This window comes from Manihot esculenta, chromosome 12 (assembly GCF_001659605.2).
Source record: "Manihot esculenta cultivar AM560-2 chromosome 12, M.esculenta_v8, whole genome shotgun sequence".
Taxonomy (NCBI): domain Eukaryota; kingdom Viridiplantae; phylum Streptophyta; class Magnoliopsida; order Malpighiales; family Euphorbiaceae; genus Manihot; species Manihot esculenta.
The window spans coordinates 22,305,753-22,318,541 of NC_035172.2; the positions used below are offsets into that span (position 1 = coordinate 22,305,753).

At 47.1% G+C, this 12,789-nt stretch overlaps 1 protein-coding gene across 1 annotated transcript; it reads right to left on the minus strand.

The window, feature by feature from the left end:
- Positions 1–1,308: 1,308 nt before the first annotated feature.
- On the minus strand, positions 1,309–12,042 carry LOC122725274. Its single transcript, XM_043962312.1, has 3 exons — positions 11,663–12,042; positions 10,969–11,560; positions 1,309–1,524 (listed from the first exon to the last, which is right to left on the minus strand). Exons 1-3 carry the CDS (start codon positions 12,040–12,042, stop codon positions 1,309–1,311), a joined length of 1,188 nt encoding a protein of 395 aa, XP_043818247.1.
- Between the last annotated feature and the right edge of the window lie 747 nt (positions 12,043–12,789).

Sequence of the window (12,789 nt, forward strand, 5' to 3'; positions counted from 1 at the left end):
GTAGATCAGGAGCTCTTCTCCTTCCAATGGACTGTTAAGTACATGAGGCGAGCTGAGATAGCTATTGAGCTCTTTGAAAGCCTCTCGGTAATCCTCGGTCCATTCGAAGTTTGCCACTTTCCTCAACTTCTTAAAGAATGGCAAGCATCTTTCCGCCGACCTCGACATGAAGCGATTGAGCGCCACCACTCTCCCAGTAAGTCTCTGGACATCCCTCACACAGGTTGGCTCGGGCATATTCAAGATAGCTTCCACTTTCTCCGGATTGGGCTCAATGCCTTTTCCACTCACCATATACCCCAAGAACTTTCCTCCCCTGATAAAGAAAGCGCACTTAGCCGGGTTTAGCCTCATTCTGTACTGCTCTAGCACTTCAAATACCTCCCTCAGATCCACCAGGTGCTGCTGAAAAGTCAGACTCTTCACCATCATATCATCCACATATACTTCGACATTCCTGTCGATCTGATCTTTGAAGATTTTATTCATCAATCTTTGGTATGTTGCCCGGCATTTTTCAGCCCGAAAGGCATGGCTTTATAGCAGTAAGTCCCATCTTCTGTTATGAACGAGGTATTTTCTTCATCCGACCTGTCTATTGGGATTTGATGATAACCAGACATTGCATCTAAAGACGATATGTAATCAAAACCGGCCGTAGAGTCGACCATTTTATTAATATCAGGGAGGGGGTAACAATCTTTGGGACATGCTCGATTGAGGTCTGTAAAATCTATACACATCCTATATTTGCCATTGGCTTTTTTGACTAATACAGGATTTGCTAGCCACTGCGGGTACATAAGCTCCCTAATAAATCCTGCCTCCTCCAGCTTTTGTACCTTCTCCCTGGTGGCCTGTTGCTTCTCCCTTCGTACCACCCTCTTCTTCTGCTTCACCGGCCTAGCCTCTGGGAGGACATTCAGCTTGTGGGTCATCACTTCAGGGTCAATCCCGGGCATGTCAGAAGGCTTCCAAGCGAAGCTTTACGCGTGGCCTCAGATTAGGGCCATGACTTCCATTTTCTGCTCGTCAGTGAGGCCGGCGTTAAGATTGAAGACCTTATCTGTCTCTGCTTCTGATAAGGGAAAGGTCTCCAGCTCTCCGACCGGCTCTGTTCTGGCCTCTTTTTTCTCATCTCGGACCTCCAGAACTTCCGAGTCAAGCTTCTCCCTTGCCGAGCTCGGCTCTGATACCGTAGCCAGGTACACTGTTCTTGCCTCTTCCTAGCTTCCTCTAACTACTCCCACTCCTGCCTCTGTTGGGAACTTCATAGCCAGATATCTGATGCTGGTTACGGCCTCAAAGTCAAATAGTGCAGGTCTTCCCAATATCGCGTTGTAGCTTAGGGGGAGTTTGGCTACTAAGAACATCGCATAATGAGTGCGGGTCCTTGGCGCTTCTCCTAGAGTAAGAGTCAGCTTTACTTTCCCCTCCACAGGCACTGGGACTCCTCCGATCCCTTTGACTGGGGCCCAGTCCTGAACCAATTGCTCCGTAGGGATTCCCATCTGCTGGAAGACCCTGTAGGTAGCAAATTCACCTTACTCCCGTCATCCACCAAGATCTTCTTAACCCGATAGTTGTGGATGACGGCTTCAATAACTAAGGCATCGTCATGAGGTATCTGAACACCCTGTGTAATACCCGGCTAGAGTCCGGCACCGGACTTCCTGTTGTCTGGTGGAATCCGGGGTGTCGGAATTCTATTTATGTTTTACTAAGTAGTGTGATTTGTGTTGATGTGTTAAGTTGAGTTGAAATGACCTAAGGCAGTTGAGCCAAGTTCGGCCGCCGAAGGTAAGTTCGGCCGCCGAAAGTGCTCAAGGTTCGGTTGCATGGTTTTGCATGCGTTTGGGCAGCCGAAGCTGAGTTAGCTGATCAGCTGAGTCATGTATGTTGCCAGATGTTGGCCTCAGATTCTTATCATGGAATAGGTCACGTCTCTTATGACTCATCTGTATATGTTTTGGTTGATCATACAGAAGGTTGAGGTGTTTGCAAAGGTGTTGGAAGTTGTGAGAACTCAAGCTACGTTTTTGAGGTTTTGAGAGTTTGACGAAGAGAAGTTCCCTTGTTCAGTACGTGCATCTTTCTGTTTATAGAGGTAAGGGAAGCTCTGGACCTTGTTATAGGTTTTCTGAAGGTTTTATGGGGATAAAGGAAGGAGATGCATGCTTAGGTTATTCATGGTATTTATGCATGTATACATGTTTATGTGTTATGTTTGTTTTGTTGTTGGGGTTATTAGATAGTTTTGGACCCCTGTGAACATATACTTGAGTATATGTGTGTTGACTAGTTGAAGTATGCATGTTTGGAGAAGTTGAAAGAAAGAAGGAGATGGTTTGCCGTTGAAGCTGAGTTCTGGATGAACTCAGGTTCGGCAGCCGAAAGTGCATTCGGCCGCCGAACCTCCTGCATGGTGGCTTGGTTGCCACAGCTTGCCCTTGAGTGTTTTTGCATGTTCGGCTCTGTTTGGGGGATTCGGCCGCCGAAGGTGCCGCCGAAGGTGCTTGAGTTTCGTCTCTGGAGAGGACATTCGGCCGCCGAACCTGCCGCCGAAAGTGTTCTGTCCAGCTTTTCTCTTGTATGTTTTGCATGAGCTGTAGAGTAAGATTAAGGGGATTGTTGGGTAGGTCAATAAAGTTATTTTAAGGTAGTTTGGTCCCTCATCGAAGTCTTTATGTGTTTATACAGACCAGAGGAACCAGAGAGACCAGCAGTGAGTACTGCTCCAAAGTTTACTGAACCTGCAGCGTCAGTCCAGAGCCAGAGGTGAGTGGAACTAAACTTAGTGCTTTTAATTAACCAATGGAATGTTTTAGCATATCTCATGCATCATGATTATGTAAAGAGGTTGACTGCATTAGTATTCACGACTATGTTGCATTGCATTGTTACTTGTTGGTGTGAGTAAATGCTGAATGATCCAATAGTCTCTGAGTTAAGACCAGGAGCCTTTGACTACGCCCTGGCAGGTATAGTAAAGACCAGGAGCCTTTGACTACGCCCTGGCAATGGTAAGTACAGAGGTGTTATACACATATACATATATGACAGGAAGACCAGGTGCTCGATTCTACGCCCTGGCACGGAAGTTACTGAGGCTATGTGGTGACAGGTTTACTCTTGTTGTGGCTTGTCTGTGTTATGATGCATTCCATGAGATCATATGTTATGACTGATTTTATTATTCTACTCACTGGGCTAGAGAGCTCATCCCACTCCCTTAATCCCAGTCTTACAGGATTCAGTGTACAGTGTACAGGGACAGTCCAGCAGAGTACAGGAAAAGTAAAGAGATCTGTAATAGCTTAGAGTGGACATGTAATATTAAAGAGATGAATAGTTATTGCTTGACCTAGTAATGTATGTTTTGTACATGATCTATATATGTATCTATGTTTTCCTGTATGTGAAAACCAGGCTTACCAGGTATGAGTTAACCCCTCTAGAGCAAGCTCTAGTCAGGGATACAGAGTACAGAGTACAGAGATAGTGCATGCACAGGTTAAGCCTTGGTTCAGAAAAGAGTTTTATTTTCACAGAAAATGTATGATCATGTATGAGGTTTACAGGTACACAGAGAGTATAGCAGGCTTGCTACGGGTTCTGGCGGCCTTAAGCCGACCTGAATCCTAGCGCCGGTGACGGTCCATTTTGGGGTCGTTACAGATTGGTATCAGAGCCCTAGGTTCATAGGATCGGACCTATAGAGAGAGTGTCGGGCTCATAGAGATTAAAGTGGTCAAGCACAATAGGAAATCATGTCCACTAGGATAGGATGTTGAGTCCTGTCTTTTGATGAGATGGATAGGCATGTGTTTTTATAAGTAAGATATGTGTTTATGTGCTGATATGCTGTAGTATGTGTTGTTTTCAGAAAGTTAAAATGCGAGGAACTCGTCAATCAGCTCGATTGACTGGAGTCCCATCAGATAGTGAGGGAGTAGCTGCTCGTCCTCCTGCATTGCCAAGGGCAAGGTCGCAAAGATCTAGCAGGGAAAGCATGTCAATAGACCCTAGAAGGTCTGTGGACGAGAGCAGAAGAGGAGTAGTTAGAGGAGGTAGATCAGAGGAGGAGAGGGAGGCTATGGAGACTGATCCGTCTATGGATGAAGGTATGGGAGAATCTTTGGGAGGTGTTCAGGCCTCAGGATTTGATTATCCAGCTGTTTTTCAGGATCCAGAGTATCCGATGGAGGGTATGTCGGAGTACTCTCGCTTTGACCCATATCCTACATACATGTCATATATGCCATATCCTCATTATTACCCATCATATCCACCATATCCTATGTATCCACCCTCCCCTAGACATCCAAGTGCAGCACACCCAGAAATAAATGAACCAGCACCTCCACCACCACAAATAGAACCTGTAGTCCCTGTTGCCCAAATGTTTCCATCTAGTTCATCTGGAAGTAAGGTAAAGATGACTGAGTATCTTAAATTGGATGCTCCGAAGTTTAACACAGGAGATGATCCATTTGAGTACCTGAGATTTGTGAAGATGATCACTGATGAGTTGGGTACAGATGACAGTAGAGCCATAGAGATGGCAGGATTTACACTGAAGTGTAAGAAGGCTCGAGAATGGTTCAAGAACTATATAGAGCCCAGAATGAACAGTATGTCATGGGGAGAGTTCGCCAATGAGTTTGCAGGGTGGGCTTTTCCAGATAGTTCCAGGGAGATGAAGCTAATTGAGTTTGAACAGTTGAGACAAACAGATGAGATGACTGTTGATGAGTTCACAGATAAGTTTCTGGATCTGCTTCAGTACGTGGGTCAGGCCTATGATACTGATCAGAAGAAGGCGAGGAGATATACCATGAGACTTCATCCTAGGTATTCTTCTTTGATCCTTCCAGCAGAAAAGGAGAGTTTTCACTCTATTATCGATGCAGCCAGGAAGATGGAAGCTAGTGCCAATATTCAGAAACAGTCAAAGGCACAGGCTTCGGGTTCTAAGGCCCCCAGTTTAGGTTCTACAGGCAGTAAGAGATGGGATAGAGCGAGAGGAACAAGGAAAGGATTCTGGAGTATGAGTAGTGGCTCAACCTCTGGCACAGCTGTTCCAGCATGTAGGAGATGTGGGAGACCACACAGAGGAACTTGTCAGTTGGGATCCACAGCTTGTTTTAGATGTGGACAGGAAGGGCATATTGCTCGAGAGTGTCCTCAGGTGACTTTTGTGGTACCTTCCCAGCAGATGAGTTCAGGCAGTGTAGCACAGCCAGTAGGGCAGCCAGCAGCTTCAGCTATGCCTCAGGGTAGTGGTAGAGGTAGAGGGAGAGGGGCAGCCTCTACTTCAGCAGCAGGTTCCCGAGGTGGAAATCCTGTAGCCCCAGCACGGATTTTCACCATGACTCAGGAGGAGGCCAACATGTCGAACACAGTGGTGTCAGGTAATCTCAGCATTGGGTGTTCAGATGTGTATGCTTTGATGGACCCCGGTGCTTCTCATTCCTTTATTGCGTCGAGAGCCATAGAGAGATTGGGTTTGATCAGTTCTGAGTTAGAGTATCCTCTCTGGGTCAGTGGACCCAAATGCGACCCATCAGTGGCAGTGTCAGTCTGTCGTTTCAGTCCAGTGTTTATAGAGGGTAGATACCTTCCAGCTGACCTTGTGGTTCTAGATTTGACGGATTTTGATGTCATTCTAGGGATGGATTGGTTATCTACATATAGTGCTACTTTGGACTGTAGAGAGAAGATAGTGAGTCTTAGAGACCAGGATGGGTCAGAGTGTGTCTTCCGAGGAGACAGGAGAGGTACACCCAGAGGTATGATTTCAGCCCTTCAGGCTCGTCGTTTGCTTAGGAGGGGTTGTCAGGGGTTTCTAGCTCATGTGAGAGAGCTAGACAGTCAGGTTAGGGAACCAGCCGCAGTACCAGTAGTTCGAGAGTTTCTTGATGTGTTCCCAGACGATTTGCCAGGACTACCACCTGATAGGGAGATAGGGTTTGAAATTGAATTACTGCCAGGTACCAGACCTATCTCTATTCCTCCCTACAGGATGGCGCCAGCTGAGTTAACAGAGTTGAAAGACCAGTTGCAGGACTTGGTAGATAAGGGTTTCATCCGCCCTAGTACCTCACCTTGGGGTGCTCCAGTGCTCTTTGTCAGAAAGAAGGATGGATCCCTCAGACTTTGTATCGACTACAGACAGTTGAACAAGGTCACTATCAAAAATAGGTATCCCTTACCTCGGATTGATGATTTATTTGACCAGCTAGCTGGAGCAGGTTGTTTCTCGAAAATAGATCTGAGATCTGGGTATCATCAGTTGAGAGTCAGGGGGGCAGATGTGCCTAAGACAGCTTTCCGGACCAGATATGGGCATTATGAGTTCTTAGTGATGCTGTTCGGGTTGACTAACGCCCCTGCAGCATTTATGGATCTCATGAACAGGGTATTCAGTGAGTTTCTGGATCACTTTGTCATTGTGTTTATCGATGATATCTTAGTGTATTCCAGAAATGCAGAGGAGCATGCCCAGCATCTGAGGATCGTTCTGCAGACACTGAGAGAGCATGGTTTATATGCCAAGTTCTCGAAGTGTGAGTTTTGGTTAAGGAGCATTGCCTTCTTGGGACATGTGGTATCCGCAGAGGGTATTGAGGTAGACCCCAAGAAGATTGAGGCTGTAGCTAACTGGCCCAGACCCACTACAGTGACTGAGATTAAAAGCTTTCTGGGACTGGCAGGGTACTACCGGAGGTTCGTACAGAACTTCTCGAAGATAGCAGCTTCTATGACCAAACTGACTCAGAAGAACCAGACGTTTGTCTGGTCAGACCAGTGTGAAGAGAGCTTTGAGGAGCTCAAGAGGAGGTTAACTACAGCACCAGTGCTAGCTCTGCCTGTTAGTGCCAAGGATTTCACCGTGTTCTGTGATGCGTCTCGAGTGGGATTGGGTTGTGTTCTGATGCAGCAGGATAGGGTGATTGCGTACGCTTCTAGACAGTTGAAGAAGCACGAGTTGAATTACCCTACCCATGACCTAGAGATGGCAGCAGTTATCTTTGCACTTAAGATGTGGCGGCATTACCTCTACGGGGTGAAATGCGAGATCTTCACTGATCACAAGAGTTTACAGTACATCTTGAGTCAGAAAGAGCTAAATTTGAGGCAGAGGAGATGGGTAGAATTGCTCAGTGATTATGATTGTAAGATCCAGTATCATCCGGGTAAGGCGAATGTTGTTGCAGACGCCCTAAGCCGGAAGTCACTAGGCAGTTTATCCCATATAGCAGCAGAGCGGAGACCAGTTGTGATGGAGCTTTATCAGCTCTTTGACGAGGGATTACAGCTAGAGTTGTCTGGTACAGGTGCGTTGATAGCACAGATGCGAGTGACACCTGTGTTTCTGGAGCAGATAGCTCAGAGACAGCATGAGGACCCTGAGTTGATGAAAATTGCCAGGACTGTTCAGTCAGGCAATAGTGTAGAGTTCAGATTTGACAGCAAAGGGATCCTTCGCTATGGGAGTCGACTTTGTGTACCAGATAGGGGCAGTGTGAAGGAAGACATTATGAGGGAAGCTCATAATGCGAGGTATAGTGTTCACCCAGGAGCCACCAAGATGTATCAGGATCTGAAAAGGGTCTATTGGTGGCCAGCCATGAAGAAAGAAGTAGTGCAGTTTGTGACAGCCTGTGAGGTTTGTCAGAGGGTGAAAGTAGAGCATCAGAAACCAGCCGGAATGCTTAACCCATTACCGATTCCAGAGTGGAAATGGGAGAACATAGCCATGGATTTTGTAGTGGGTTTACCAGTAGCGTCCAACAGGATAGACTCGATATGGGTGATTGTGGACAGACTCACGAAATCTGCTCATTTTCTTCCAGTACGGAGTAACTATTCTGTGGATAAGTTAGCACAGGTCTATCTGGATGAGATAGTGAGATTACATGGAGTGCCAGTGTCTATAGTGTCAGACAGAGGACCTCAGTTTACCTCCCGCTTTTGGCGGAGTCTACAAAGTGCGATGGGCACGAGATTGGATTTTAGTACTACTTTCCACCCACAGACTGATGGACAGTCAGAAAGGACCATCCAGACCATAGAGGATATGCTTCGACTATGTGTGTTAGACTTTGGCGGTTCTTGGAGGCAGCATCTACCTTTGGTGGAGTTTGCCTACAATAACAGCCATCATGCGAGCATCGGGATGGCTCCTTATGAAGCTTTGTATGGGAGGAAGTGCAGATCCCCTGTTTGCTGGGAAGAGGTAGGAGAGAAGGCTCTTGCAGGGCCAGAGTTAGTAGACATTACCAGTAGAATGGTGCCCATGATCAGAGAGCGAATCAGAACAGCGCAGAGTAGACAGAAAAGTTATGCAGACGTTCGCAGAAAGCAGTTAGAGTTTCAAGAGGGTACTTGGGTGTTACTAAAAGTGTCTCCAATGAAAGGAGTGGTTCGTTTTGGAAAGAAAGGTAAATTGGCTCCACGGTACATTGGACCCTTTGAGGTGTTGCAGAGGATCGGAAATGTGTCGTATAAGCTGGATTTACCTGCTTCGATGGAGAGAATTCACCCGGTATTTCACGTTTCTATGCTACGACAGTTTGTGTCAGATCCGAATCAGGTTCTGAGTGAGCCTGAGGTGGAGATTCATACGGATCTCACCTATATAGAGCAGCCAGTACGGATTCTGGACACGCAGATCAAACAGCTAAGGAACAAGGAGATTCCGATGGTGAAAGTTCTATGGAACCACCATAATCTAGAAGAGTGTACCTGGGAGACGCGGGAGTCTATGCTCCAGCAGTATCCATATTTGTTTTGAGGTTAGTTTTCTCCGTTTCATGTGTTAATTGTGTGTTTTCGGAACCTTCGAGGACGAATGTTCTTAAGGGGGGAGAATGTAATACCCGGCTAGAGTCCGGCACCGGACTTCCTGTTGTCTGGTGGAATCCGGGGTGTCGGAATTCTATTTATGTTTTACTAAGTAGTGTGATTTGTGTTGATGTGTTAAGTTGAGTTGAAATGACCTAAGGCAGTTGAGCCAAGTTCGGCCGCCGAAGGTAAGTTCGGCCGCCGAAAGTGCTCAAGGTTCGGTTGCATGGTTTTGCATGCGTTTGGGCAGCCGAAGCTGAGTTAGCTGATCAGCTGAGTCATGTATGTTGCCAGATGTTGGCCTCAGATTCTTATCATGGAATAGGCCACGTCTCTTATGACTCATCTGTATATGTTTTGGTTGATCATACAGAAGGTTGAGGTGTTTGCAAAGGTGTTGGAAGTTGTGAGAACTCAAGCTACGTTTTTGAGGTTTTGAGAGTTTGACGAAGAGAAGTTCCCTTGTTCAGTACGTGCATCTTTCTGTTTATAGAGGTAAGGGAAGCTCTGGACCTTGTTATAGGTTTTCTGAAGGTTTTATGGGGATAAAGGAAGGAGATGCATGCTTAGGTTATTCATGGTATTTATGCATGTATACATGTTTATGTGTTATGTTTGTTTTGTTGTTGGGGTTATTAGATAGTTTTGGACCCCTGTGAACATATACTTGAGTATATGTGTGTTGACTAGTTGAAGTATGCATGTTTGGAGAAGTTGAAAGAAAGAAGGAGATGGTTTGCCGTTGAAGCTGAGTTCTGGATGAACTCAGGTTCGGCAGCCGAAAGTGCATTCGGCCGCCGAACCTCCTGCATGGTGGCTTGGTTGCCACAGCTTGCCCCCGAGTGTTTTTGCATGTTCGGCTCTGTTTGGGGGATTCGGCCGCCGAAGGTGCCGCCGAAGGTGCTTGAGCTTCGTCTCTGGAGAGGACATTCGGCCGCCGAACCTGCCGCCGAAAGTGTTCTGTCCAGCTTTTCTCTTGTATGTTTTGCATGAGCTGTAGAGTAAGATTAAGGGGATTGTTGGGTAGGTCAATAAAGTTATTTTAAGGTAGTTTGGTCCCTCATCGAAGTCTTTATGTGTTTATACAGACCAGAGGAACCAGAGAGAGCAGCAGTGAGTACTGCTCCAAAGTTTACTGAACCTGCAGCGTCAGTCCAGAGCCAGAGGTGAGTGGAACTAAACTTAGTGCTTTTAATTAACCAATGGAATGTTTTAGCATATCTCATGCATCATGATTATGTAAAGAGGTTGACTGCATTAGTATTCACGACTATGTTGCATTGCATTGTTACTTGTTGGTGTGAGTAAATGCTGAATGATCCAATAGTCTCTAAGTTAAGACCAGGAGCCTTTGACTACGCCCTGGCAGGTATAGTAAAGACCAGGAGCCTTTGACTACGCCCTGGCAATGGTAAGTACAGAGGTGTTATACACATATACATATATGACAGGAAGACCAGGTGCTCGATTCTACGCCTTGGCACGGAAGTTACTGAGGCTATGTGGTGACAGGTTTACTCTTGTTGTGGCTTGTCTGTGTTATGATGCATTCCATGAGATCATATGTTATGACTGATTTTATTATTCTACTCACTGGGCTAGAGAGCTCATCCCACTCCCTTAATCCCAGTCTTGCAGGATTCAGTGTACAGTGTACAGGGACAGTCCAGCAGAGTACAGGAAAAGTAAAGAGATCTGCAATAGCTTAGAGTGGACATGTAATATTAAAGAGATGAATAGTTATTGCTTGGCCTAGTAATGTATGTTTTGTACATGATCTATATATGTATCTATGTTTTCCTGTATGTGAAAACTAGGCTTACCAGGTATGAGTTAACCCCTCTAGAGCAAGCTCTAGTCAGGGATACAGAGTACAGAGTACAGAGATAGTGCATGCACAGGTTAAGCCTTGGTTCAGAAAAGAGTTTTATTTTCACAGAAAATGTATGATCATGTATGAGGTTTACAGGTACACAGAGAGTATAGCAGGCTTGCTACGGGTTCTGGCGGCCTTAAGCCGACCTGAATCCTAGCGCCGGTGACGGTCCATTTTGGGGTCGTTACACCCTGGGCATCCTCCGGAGAGAAGGTGATGGTCATTGGAGAGTGCTCAACTACCTGCATGACTTCGGCGCTGCTGCTTTCCCCATCTCGACCCCTCTTCTTTCCCCTTCGGCTCATCCGATCTCCGGTTCCCTCAACGATCATGTTGATGGTTCCACTGGAGCCATCATTCACCGGCCCTGCTCCAACTCTCCGGGGCCTCTCTACTGTAGGGTTCAGCTGGGGCCTTTCTCCTTCTAGTTTCTTCACAAAGTTCCATAAGTGGCCCCTCTTGATCAGCCTTTCGATCTCACTGATCAGCTGGTAGCAGTTGTTGGTGTCATGGCCGTGTGTACGATGATACTGACAGTATTTGTTAGGATCTCGCTGGTTTGCTTCTGCTCTCATAGGCCTGGGCCATTGAAGGAACTCTTTGTCCTGTACTGCCATGAGCACCTCGGCTCTGGAGGCGTTGAGCGGGGTCAGGTTCTCTAGAATACGCGGAGGGAATGGCTTTTGTTCTGGAACCCGAGGAGGGAAAGGTCTTTGGTCTCTTCGGTCCCAGGGCTGCCTATAGGGCTCAGGTTTCTTGCTCTGCTTCTTCTCATGCCTTTCTGACCTCCTTTCTTCAGGGGCTTTTCCTCTGTCTTCCACCCCCTTGGCGAATCTACTCGTCACCAAGGCATCATCCTGCCTTATGTATTTCTCCGCCCTCTTCATCAGCTCTGCCAGCGTAGTGCGGGGCTTTCTACTCAACGATCCAAAAAACTCGAGGGAGGTCGTCCCCTTCTGCAAAGCTTCCACTACTCGGCCCTCATCTAGTTCGGGGATCTGTAGGGCCTCCGTGTTGAAACGAGCAACATACTCCCTCAGCGATTCGTCTCCTCTCTGCCTGACCGTTTCCAAGTAGCTGGTCTTCCTATCTACTGGCACTCCGGCTATGAACCGGCTGATGAAGGCGATGGCCAGGTCTCCGAAACTTCTGATACTCCCAACCTCCAGGCTGTTAAACCACGCCCGTGCCGGCCCTGTTAGCGTCGTAGGGAATACCTTGTACATCAAGGCATCCGATAGAGTCTGCAACTCCATGAAAGCCTTGTAGTTGAGGACGTGCTCCCTTGGGTTGCCAGCTCTGTCGTATGCTGCCATAGGTGGCATCATAAACTTCTTGGGGATGGTCTCCTGCTGCACCCACTTCGAGAAGGATGAAGAGGTGGGCAGGAGAGCTTGATTTTGATCCTTCGTCCCCAACTCGGCCAGGAGCTGCTCTCTCATCTTCTACAGCTTTTGGTCTACACTCTCTTCCTCCTGTCTGGGCCTTTTCTCCAGGTGACATTCCTCCTCCCATGCTTCACTTCTCATTCTTCTGGTTGTTTCGGCAGAATAATTGTCGGCCTCGTCATTTTCTATCAACTCCCTCACCCTTCTTCCATGAACCCTAGCCTCTGGTTCTTCTTCTCCCCCGGCTCTTCTCCCCCTTTCTCCAGTTTCTCGGCTATTGGTTTGGGGATGGTTGAAGGTAGGCTGAGGTTCGTTGGTTCGGGGTTCTTCTACCACTGGCAACACATTCATTGGGGTGCTAAGGCCCCTCTGTTGCATCACCTGCCCCAGCCAGTGGGCAGTGTTTTATAGTTGAAGGGCTATGGTTTGGAGGTCCTGGTTGGACAAGGCAGCTCCGGGCATATTCCCTGCCAAGCTTGGCGAGGGGTTAAAAGGGATTGGTGGTTGGTGGTTTGGAGTTGTGGGACTGGAAAAAGAGAACTGTTGGCCCTCCTGAACAGAGTTCAGGTCATTGGGAGTGTTTGCAAGGTTGTTTTCGTTATGGTTGGCCATTGTGGATCTCAGTGGGTATTGTAAGAGTGGAACTCCGGTGATGAAAAGATCTCCTTCGGTTCC

What these genes read in the sequence shown, in the direction of transcription:
- LOC122725274 (XM_043962312.1), bottom strand. Translation starts at nt 12,042, where the DNA reads ATGGCAGCATACGACAGAGCTGGCAACCCAAGGGAGCACGTCCTCAAC. An exon ending in AAGGGGACGACCTCCCTCGA is followed by an intron (nt 11,561 to 11,662) that starts GTTTTTTGGATC and finishes GGTGACGAGTAG; the next exon opens with ATTCGCCAAGGGGGTGGAAG. An exon ending in GCAGCGCCGAAGTCATGCAG is followed by an intron (nt 1,525 to 10,968) that starts GTAGTTGAGCAC and finishes TGCTACCTACAG; the next exon opens with GGTCTTCCAGCAGATGGGAA.